Source organism: Dryobates pubescens, chromosome 3, assembly GCF_014839835.1.
Source record: "Dryobates pubescens isolate bDryPub1 chromosome 3, bDryPub1.pri, whole genome shotgun sequence".
In the NCBI taxonomy this organism is placed as follows: Eukaryota; Metazoa; Chordata; class Aves; order Piciformes; family Picidae; genus Dryobates; species Dryobates pubescens.
Window position 1 is genome coordinate 31747999 of NC_071614.1, and position 10451 is coordinate 31758449.

General features: G+C 43.9%; 1 protein-coding gene across 3 annotated transcripts in view; it reads left to right on the forward strand.

The window, feature by feature from the left end:
* Window positions 1-10196, forward strand: part of EVA1A (eva-1 homolog A, regulator of programmed cell death) — a 206305-nt gene extending 196109 nt beyond the window's left edge. For 2 of the 3 annotated variants that reach the window (XM_054179914.1, XM_054179915.1), the window contains 2 exons: window positions 2078-2248; window positions 9133-10196. In XM_054179914.1, the coding sequence (XP_054035889.1) occupies window positions 2078-2248; window positions 9133-9503 (542 nt within the window). In that variant the 3' untranslated portion in view covers window positions 9504-10196. Of the gene's footprint in view, window positions 1-2074; window positions 2249-9132 lie in introns of all 3 variants that reach the window. The other variant, XM_009905313.2, reaches the window with a different exon arrangement.
* Window positions 10197-10451: the final 255 nt, after the last annotated feature.

Sequence of the window (10451 nt, forward strand, 5' to 3'; positions counted from 1 at the left end):
CGGTGTTGGATTGGTTGATGGGTTGGACACGATGATCTTGAAGGTCTCTTCCAACCTGGTTTATTCTATGTATTTTCTTTTATTGTAAAGTGATTTTAGATTAACTAGATCAGAGCAAGGCCTCAACATTTAGACATCTTGGGCAGGATTCAGTTATGTAATGTGTCATTTGAGATAACCCAGGGTATTCTCCTGGCTTCTAGACGCTGTCATAGAAGGGTGAGTGCCCCCTGCATTCCTTCTTGTACCTGCCATCTCTACATGGATGTCCTTCTGACTCAGGGGTGTCACAGATAATCCATGTATGAGCAAATACATCATGCTGTGTCTGTTATGGGAAGAAATGAATGACACTAGGATCTGTCAACTCATAGCAGTTTATATGCATAGTGCTACTTGAAGTGCTCTGAAGTACCTGTGCTTTGGTTCAGTTTTTAGAAACGAAAAATTTACCTTGCTTCCATGGATTCCTCTGTGGGAACAGCAGTAGAGAAAAATTCAACCACATAAATTTACCAGACAAGGAAAATAAAGAAAAGATTAGGGGGCATGTTGGTGCCTACATCTAAGCTAAATGATTTTCTAAAACTTTACTATTGATTTCCTGTGGAATGTGTTCATGACCCTCTGTGCCCCAGTACTCCATTTGTACAACTGATCTTCAGTGATCTCTATGGTCCTAATGCAAAAGGTTCTTGGTACATTTTCCCCTCTTGAATCTGTCCTTCAGGCACCTACATTTAAAACCTTTGTTTCAGGGCCAGTCATTAACACCTTGGTAGCTTGAACTATGTGGCTTTCCCAAGGCCATACAGGTATTCATTGTACCCACAACCCTTGGGGCTGATCCGTTACAGCAACACCTGGACATCCATCCCCACTGCCTCTCCTCGAAGGCAGATCAGGAGTTGGCAGCACTGGATGCATGTTTGTGTACTCAGTCCCTTTCCATCCAGTATTACCTGTTCTCTTTGACACCCCTCAGTTTCTGTACTGCTTTCCTGGGCTGGGCTGCTTCCTGGCACACACAGCAGGGACTGAACATGACATCTCACGCTGCTGGGTTGCAAGGAAAGGCGACAGATCAGGCAGCTGGTGCACACAGACCATCTCATATCACGGCTGCTGTCAGAGTGCCTTTTGCACAGCATTGATGGTGTTATTGGAGACAGACCTGACAGTTTCCTGAGTTTCATGCCTGCAGATAAGTGGAAGCCAGGTGCAAGTCTATGATTTTGCAGTGCGATGCTTGTTTTTGGCCAGAACCAGAAGCCTAAGGAAGGGAGCCTGAAAAACTGTAATAGCCACAGTAAATAATCATGTGGATGAAGGAGCTTCATCCTGTGCACCAACTTTTTAATGTGTTTGAAACAATTAGTGTTTTTTGACTAGTGGGGGTGTCTGCCTGCAGATCAAGGTGCAGGGAGCAGTCAGCAGCGAGCTGATAAGATCTGAAAGGGTCTCTTTGAGCCTCCTGGAATTAGTTACCTCCTTAGCTCCAGTCTTCAACAAATAAAATCAAATCATTAACCCGTGTTCACTCACCTCTCCAAAGGGGAAATGCTGTCTGGGTGAAACACAATACAAGCAGGCTTCTGAAGGAAGTCGTAAACTCAGGTCTGCCCTTTCTTACAAAGGATGAAGAGAAGTCTGTTTGCCAGGTGTGGATGTATCACCACAGTGCCACACCAGCAGAGGGTTGCCAGCTCAGCCTGTGTTTTCCAGTCCTTATTACAAGCTTTGCTGAACTCACTGTTGATAAAGGCTCCTTTGATTTACATAAGAGAAAAGAAACCTGAGTATATATTTGCTGTAGCATAGGTGGGTGTGTCTTAAGTGGTGACATGAAAGAGCAGAAGACAGGGGAGAGAAGATGCTGCTTGGACACAGACGAGGGTATGTGCTCAGATGAAGCTACCCAAGAATATTTAATTGCACCCCTGAAAGGGGCAAACCTGGGTGGCTCACTGTTGCGTGGTTCCAGGTTTCTGAATGAAGATGCTGATCTGGTGGGCATAGGGCAGGGTAGGGCCGGGACAAGTGCATTGTTCCTCATTCTCTTTCTGTTTCAAAGCAGAGAAGAAGAAAGGGAGAGCAGCCACCTTCTACCCTGTAGCCAACACCCCCTTCCTGATTCCTGTGGATGAGACACAACTGCCGGCACTCAACAGCAGCATGGAGCCTGTGGGCGTTAGCACAGAGATGGCTTTGCTCAGCAACATCCTAGCAGCATATGCCTTTATCACAGGTAAGTCCTGCAGCTGTCATCTCTGGGCTCTCACAAGATCTTTGCAGACCCTCAATTGAGCCTGCATTTCACAGTCACCTAGGGCTACATCTGCCTCTTTGAACTGTTTATATTTTCCATTCTTCTCTCAGCAAATTCTCCCTTGAAAGATCTGACCAGGACAACTTTAGCAGACAGTATATAGCAGGGTTTATTGTGTTCTGATTTCCTCTGGATTTGCTCTCATCTGAAGTTAAATACAATGTAATCTTACATGTGGTATTATTCCTAATGCTCCATTTTCCTGGAGATCAAAGCCTAGCTCATTAGGGAGACAAGCTTGTTGTCCTGTAATTTGGAAAATAAGCAGTACTCAGATCATTACCCTGCTTAAGAGAATTTGGCTTATCCTCAGTAGCAGTGCAAAGATCAAGTAACTGGAGAGTTTGCTTAATTGTACATTTAAATTTAGTTTAGAGTAAGCTTTCCTTGAATCACAGCTTGTCTTTCACCCACATGTATTCTCAAGTGGCCGAGCGGCAGTCTTCTAGGAAAATTGACTTTAAAAGTTAAATGAAGATTGTGTACTCTACTGAATGCTTGGGGTCAATACCATTAATATCAAAAAGTACAGTAGAGGCAGGTGATACAATGCAAATATTTCCCATCCCACAGCTACACAAGATACTTTTTCAGCAGTAGGGATTCCTTACAGAGTTGGAGGACCTAACCCCTAGAAAGCAGGAGCACTGTCTAAACAGCATTGGAAGCACTAATTCAGAATATTGTAGGCCAATCTGTGCTGACCTGGATGCCATGTTCTCAGAAAAACAGAGTAGAGGAAGAGAATCATCTTGCTTGACCTGCTGACCGTGCTTCTGTAGGGCTTTGCGTTTGGAGTCACTGAGTAGACTAGCAACTGTTTCTGCACCTTTAGTGGAATATCCATCTAATAGGACCATGAATTCTGAATGCAGGGTTATGACTTTCTACGTGTCCCATAGTGGCATCAGGATCTGTGTTTTTATGACACCCTGAAGAAGCAGGTAGCTTAAGTGGAACTAATAGTGTTCTTCACATAAGGTAGTTGAATAGGATATTTTTTTTTTCTTGTATAGGCTTCTCTAATGGATGATTAGAAAAAGAAAACTTTCATCATCTATCACAGCTCTTCCCCTTCTTACCTACAGCTGCCCAATTTTTTACATGAAAATGCCTGTATCCCCTACCTTACTATAAAATTAAATGCTATTAACATTCTTTACCCTATAGGCAGAAGAAAGTTGTAGGATTTATGCCTGGGGACAGTTGGGACTATGATCCAGGACTGCTGACAATGCCCCATGGACTTTGCTTCCATTTACTACAGCAGAACTCTTTGACCCTGCGTTGGTTTTGTAGGGCACAGGGTCTCAATTCATTCCATTTCACAAGGTGTCAGTCTTGGCAGGAGCCTCTAGATTTTACTACAGCACAAATAATAAAGAAGGACAGCTTTAACTGTCATGTTACTGTGGGATTTGTTTGCCCTTTCATGATGTGGTCTCCTTGTGATGTGTTCACATCCACTAGGTGTCAAATAGGTAAAAAGCGGACCTTATGACTTTGGTTTCCAGCAGTTCAGGAGCCTGTTGCTCGTGTTTTCCAGTACACTTAACCTTGGCTGTTAGCTGAGTTTTAGCCTCAATGAGATGTATGTTCGGTTTATTTGTTACAAAAGGAATTGATGGCTGCCCTGTGGGTTGAAACAGCAGATGCCCTGAACTATATTTATCTGCTGCATGTAATTTAGCCCTCTGCTTTTAGCAGAAAGGATGGATTTGATGTGATTTATTTTGTTATGCATGAATATAGAGAGGTTTTAGATTATGACTTAAAGACAAACTATGTCAAAGGACACAAATATCATCTGCATAAAACTAGAGTACTGCAAAGCCTCCCCCATTCACATTGCAGATTTTGAGCAGCAGAACAGTTTGGAATTTCTGTGCTCTCCTGTTTGGCACTCTGAAGGTGACTTAGGTCATGGTAGCTATACTTATCCATAGAGAAGCCATTATAGTGGCTCAGAAGAGCAGTGTATTGGGCAGCCAGGGAGAGCTGGTGCTCTTTTCTACATCTTCCTACTGCTCCTGACCGCGGCCTTAGTGCCAAAGGGAAACATTAGTGCAAGAATGCTCTGTTTCATAACACTTAGAATGTCCCTCAGGTAAACTGTGTGGACTGAAAGTGTTGCATTTAGGGCTTCTCTGTGCTGATGAGCTGGGTCAGAACAGGACTATGCAAATGAAAATTGTAAATAGGAAGAGGCAATATATCATGTTTTGTTGTTGTTGTTGCTGAGGCAAAGGATGGTGTATACCCTCAGTCCCACTCCAGGGGCATGTGGTACTTTGTGGAGAAAGTGTGTGCTTGAAAGGACTATCCACTCTACTACTTTTCCTGCCTTCTGACAGTGGGACATCTCTTAGACTGAGGAAAGCATCCACTGTAAGATCCCTCTGTGCTCAATGGGGTTCCTATTTTCTACCAAAAAATGGCAAGTTCGGGTGGGCAACTGCAGATGAAGAGTCTGCAGTCTAGGTAACTCACACATGCACAGCCTTGCATTGCACAGAGGGGAGAAGTGCCAACGTTAGCAAAAGCCTCTGTACTCCTTTCCACCATCTTTTTATTGATGCACCCATATAAAACTTGGGAATCAAGGAGTGAAGAATCACAGCAGAGTAGGAAGCAAAACCTCTGCAGGAATGTTGGTTTTCACCATCAAATGTGTTTGCAGCTGTGATCATGGTTAGGAGTATCAAAGCCAGTTATATGCTAATCTTATCCCAGCTTCCAGAAACCTGAAAACAGTATTTCTTCAGAAATAGAGAAAGAATGAACAATAAGTGAACAATGTCAAAGCTGACCAAACAAGTCTTATTCAGAGAGTGGCCCTGCAAAAGACTTAGGGATGCCCTTAATTTCAAAGCTGATTTTATATGCAGTCTCTGTCTGTAGACCTCAGACCTGTTTTTTGCCATGGACCTGTTCCAAAACGCATCTGAGTGTTTGAAAAGACTTTACCAGTCTCAATGGCAGCTGGAATTGTCTTTGCAGTCAGAGTCTACCAGCAAGATCAGAACTCTCCCTCATGGTTACATAAATATTAAATGTTTGAATTGTATCAGAGCATTCCCAATGCCTTCCTTTGGACGCAGGACTTACCCTAGTTTTGTTATTACATTCAGACTGAAGTAGTTGGAGGTAAACATCCACAAATCCCTCTTTTATTCTTCTTCAATAAGCAAAGCTTTGCTGCCAAGTTATTAACAAGGGGCTTCCAAAAAACAACCCAGGGAGATCATTCCAACTTTTAGACTGCTTGGCCTGAACCTTATTAATAAGGGGCTCCTGGAGAGCTTCCTCTGGAACCAGGGGATTTCAGCAGCTTGTGGGGCTAACTGTAAATTCCCTAGAAGATATTGCTCCTACTGTTTGTCTGGCCATGCTTAATGCTGAACCTTTTACTGGGGCCCTCTGAAATTTTTCTCCTCACTGAGGTTTCTGAATGCATGAAGCCATCACAGGAAGCCAGCAGCATTAATGCCTAGATTGTTTTTTATTTACTGAAACAATTTATTATAACAGCAGTAACAACCTTGGCCTGGGGCATTTCCTGGGGAATTAATGGCAGTCTGGGCTGATGCTCCCAGCAGATTGTTAGCCTTCAGGAAACAGGCTCTGTAATTGTTGCTGCTTTGCTTAGAAAATCACAATAAAATGTGTTTCTAGTTTTTGGCCAGTTTGAGCACCTACAAACTGGTGGCTTTTGCATAGAGGGTTATAAAGAACACATAACTTTTCTTCTGCATGGATTAAATTCAAGCTTGAATCAGTGACATTTTCATCAATGCTTTAAGTCCAGAAAGAGAAATACCAGGAAGGGGAATGGTAACCCCGGCTAAAGAGATTGACAGTGACTGGGTCCTGCTAAAAGTTTAGGAGAAAAGCTTGGCTCTGAGCTGTCATCCAAAGCAGTGGAAGAAAAAGTTACATTGGTCAAAATCCACGTGTCAGTGGGTGTACACACATATGAATGTATGTAAAAATGATGTTAACTCTTGCCAGTGATGCCTGTACATTTTAAAGAGTGTTTTTCATATATAATGAGTATTTTGAGGAGCTTCAGTGTTGATGTAATGAATCTGCACTGCTGGCAAGTGTTTGGAAGATGCTGAACTTCAGTGTGCTGAAGGGGAAGCCCCTCCTGCAAGTCTTTGCAAGTAGAGCATGCAGTGGGGGAGGCTCTCAAAATCAACTGTCAAACCCTCAAATCTAGGCTATTGCTGACTTGGCTGCTTCAGCTGAGAAAAAGCAAACCCCATGATTTTAACTTAAATTGCTCTTTCTGCTGCTGCTGGGAAAAAAAAAAAGAGATGTTGCTGCATGAGTGGATTGTGTGCATGATAAATGCCAAGCCTACAGCTGAATATGGGGTTACAGCTCAGTGAGGATGTCCAGACAGCATCTCAGATGTTGACTGAGTAGCTGTAGGAACTCATAAATACCGCTGGAGCCCAAAGATTCAATTACAGCCATTGCACTGCATGAAGGGCTATACACACAGGCACAAGCAGGGGATGAAAAATGGTTGCTTAAGTACCAATTAATGTGCAGCTTGCTTATGAGCTGGATACAGTAACATGGAAAAAGGAATGTGGAGGAGAAAGGAAATGGCAGGACATGGACAAAAAGGGAGGAACTAAAATTGCATGTCTGCATCTCATGCTCCAATCTATGATTTTTTTATAAGTTGCTTTAAAAAGTAAACAGTGGAACTAATGTGACCAAATCAAGCCCATGTGTGTGCAGGGATGTGGTGTTCAGGAAATTGTGCCTGGCATTCTGTCAGCAGGCAGAGTGGAGGCAAAATGGACCAAGCATCTTTCAGGACAAACAGATTAGTCCTGCTCATTGGTTATCCCACACTCCCACACTGCTGTGTGTCCTCCTTATGCCTGCTTGCAAAAGAAGCTTTGAAGTTACTGTCCTGAGATACACTACACATGGAGGTAGAAACCGTATCAGGGTGCGATTCCACCTTCTGTGGGGTTTTCAACTCTCTGGGATTTAGGCCACTTCTTTCCTGTTCACATACTACCAGACAGCTAGCAGCTTTGCTAGTACACATGCAGAGCTGCATTCTTAATTTGTACTCTGCTCCCAGAGTTTGGAATTGCCACTAACTTTATTTGAGCCAGGACATCGCTCAGCAGACTGCTACAAGAGCCATCAGCACATCCTTCATGCCTTCTCTTGTATCTTTTACCTTACCTTTGGAATTTTGCTGTCTCACTTTTATCAAAATAGCTTAAAACCTCTGGCCTTGGTCTTACTTGACTTTCCAAGTACTACTGCATGTCTTTCCTCATTCTTTTGCTGGACATGCTGAATGCATGTGCTGCAGTTATCTCCTCTTTAGCTTGTTTTTCCCCTGTGCTATCCACACCAAACACTCTTGCAGCAGTCTCCTCTTTTACTAGCCAGATTTCAGATTACCATGAGCTATTCCTGCACTTTGACTTGTCAGTCACCATTGACATTTGTTTGGTGGGAAAGAAGTGAGGCACACAAAGTGTTTTGTTCCATAAGCATTGAACTGTGCATTGCCTTGAACCATGCACATGTCAGTTTTTGGGCTCTGACCACAGAGTCAGATAATAATTTAGGCTGAAAGAGGGCTCCAGGGGTCAGTTGGTCCAACCTCCTACTCAAGGAACCGTCTAACTTCAAATTTAGAGGCAGATTTGAAGTTCGAGCAGGATCTTGTCCTGATGAGTTTTGAGTATCTCCAAATGGTTTCCAGTTTGTCTTCTGCAAACCTTAAGGCAACCAGCTGAAGAGGTTTCTAAAAGCACAGTGTGGGGGAAATGAAGGTAGAGCAGAGCCTTTTAGTTACAGAGATCTTTTGGGGTTGAACGTCAGACTCACAGCTGGTGGAAACTGTTAAAATCACCGAGTTCAAGACAATAAGGTTCATCTGAGGAACTGACTCCATCCTTGAACTCAGAACTCTCAACAAACACAGCAGAGTAGAGCTGGCCTTCACCTACTCAGCACACCTACAAACCATGATGATTCAGCCCAGGGGAACTGCAGTAATAACATTTATCATAATTACACTTCTAAGTAGTCCTATGAAACCATACCCAAAACAAACAAACAAACAAACAAACAACCCCAACAAAACAAGCAGTAAATAAACAAGATGACCTAGTTTACAAGGCACTGTGGATCCTTTGGAGTCTTGTTATATCAGCTCTGAAATGTGGCTCTGCAGGACTCATCCTATAGTGCACTGGCTCCAGCTATGCCGGTGTAGCACAGGTACACATTTTGGTGGTCTGGGCAGAAAGCCAGAATGGTTACCTTAGATAAGAAAACAAAACCTATGACTAAATAGTGTGCTGCAAGGCTTCCCATTTCAGTTGGGCAACAGCACAGAGAGCATATAAAGCTTTGTAATCACCTTTTTTCCTGTTGTGATGGTAATGGATGTGACAGCAAGGTGCACTTAGCTGCTGCTGGGTGTGCAGCACCTGGTGTCAACCACACTCATGCATTCACTGGAATTAGCATTTAATTCTGCGGGCTGCTCCTTCTCCTTCCAGACAATTGCAAGACACAACTACAGGGAACCCACATTCTGCATGTGGGCAAATGCCTTGGCACCATATCCACTGTTTAAATTCCCCTTCCTGATTTCCCTGGGAAGAGGAGGTGAAGGAGGGTATGGAAGTGAAGCAGCCAGTGGAAACTCTGCCTCTCCAGAGATCGTGGCTGGTATGTGCTTAGAGGAGCTGTGTGCATTTTATTCTTGTTAGGGTTGTTCTCAACAACCATTTTATTTCCCCCTTCAGAAAACCCAGAGCGGGCTGCTCTCTATTTTGTCTCTGGTGTGTGCATTGGACTCGTCTTGACCCTGCTGGCTCTGGTGCTAAGGGTGTCCTGCCGAACTGACTGCAAACGCTCCTCCACGAAGAAACCTCCTCGGGAGCGGGAGAGTGACAGTGACAGCAGTGACAGCGATGATGATTCGGACACCACTTCGGACCTGTCAGCCCGCAGGCACCGCAGGTTCGAGAGGACTTTGAACATGAATGTCTTCACGTCGGCAGAGGAGCTGGAGCGCGCTCAGCGGCTGGAGGAGCGGGAGCGCATCATCCGGGAGATCTGGATGAACGGCCAGCCGGACATCCCAGGGACCAGGAGCCTCAACCGCTACTACTGAGCGATGGGGAGTCCCACCACCCCGCCCTGCACCCCGGGCCTCCTGATTGAGGAGAGGGAGGGAAGCAATATTTTGTGGGTGTCTCCCCTTTTCCTTTCAGGCATGCTACCTGGAGCAGTGCGGATGGACAGCAGTAAAGCTTTCCCCATCTCCTTCTCCCTGACATATTTTTATCAGCCTTCTTCACAGACACTTTCTGGTTTCAACTGAGGTGGTTGCCAACTTCATTTCTTAGTAACAGGAAGGAAGGTGACAATTACATTCCTCCCATGTGGGACATGGAGTTTGGCATACTATGGTACAAGTGCTCCTCTCTTGTCTGGAGAGAGAAGTTGTCCCAGGTTTTGGTGTTCATTTAGGATTTTTTGTTTTCCCTTTCCTGAGGACTGTGGGAGAATTGTGAATAAAATAACAAATCTGGAAAGATGATCTGGGAAGAAAGGGGGAGACGCATCCTGACCGATTGTCTTGTGACTTCAGAAGCCATGAGAGTAACCTAATTAAAACCCAGCGGCAAATACGACTTGTTAAGAACGGAGGGATGGGAGGGAGGGGGATTCTTCCATCGTGAAATCATCTCGGTGCTTGGATGTTTGCCATAGTGTATTCAGTTATTTATGGCTGTCTTTTCATCTTGCTTTTCAATGGGAACATATTTTTTTTTGTTGTTGTTTTTAACTGACACCTCAGGGATAAAATCCTATTTTATGGGGTTTTTTGAGTCTGTTCTCCCTGCTGGCCCCTGTCAAACACATCCCACAACCCACATCCAACAGTGATAGTATGGTAATATAAGAGATGTGTCAGTGACTGGTGAGAAGTTAACAACCTCAAAGAGGTTGCAAAGGGTTTTGTTTTGGTTTTGTTTTGTTTTAAATATATATATATATATATATATGAAGATGCTGCACAGGAATGTGCCTTATTCTTTTTTGTTGTTGTTGTTAA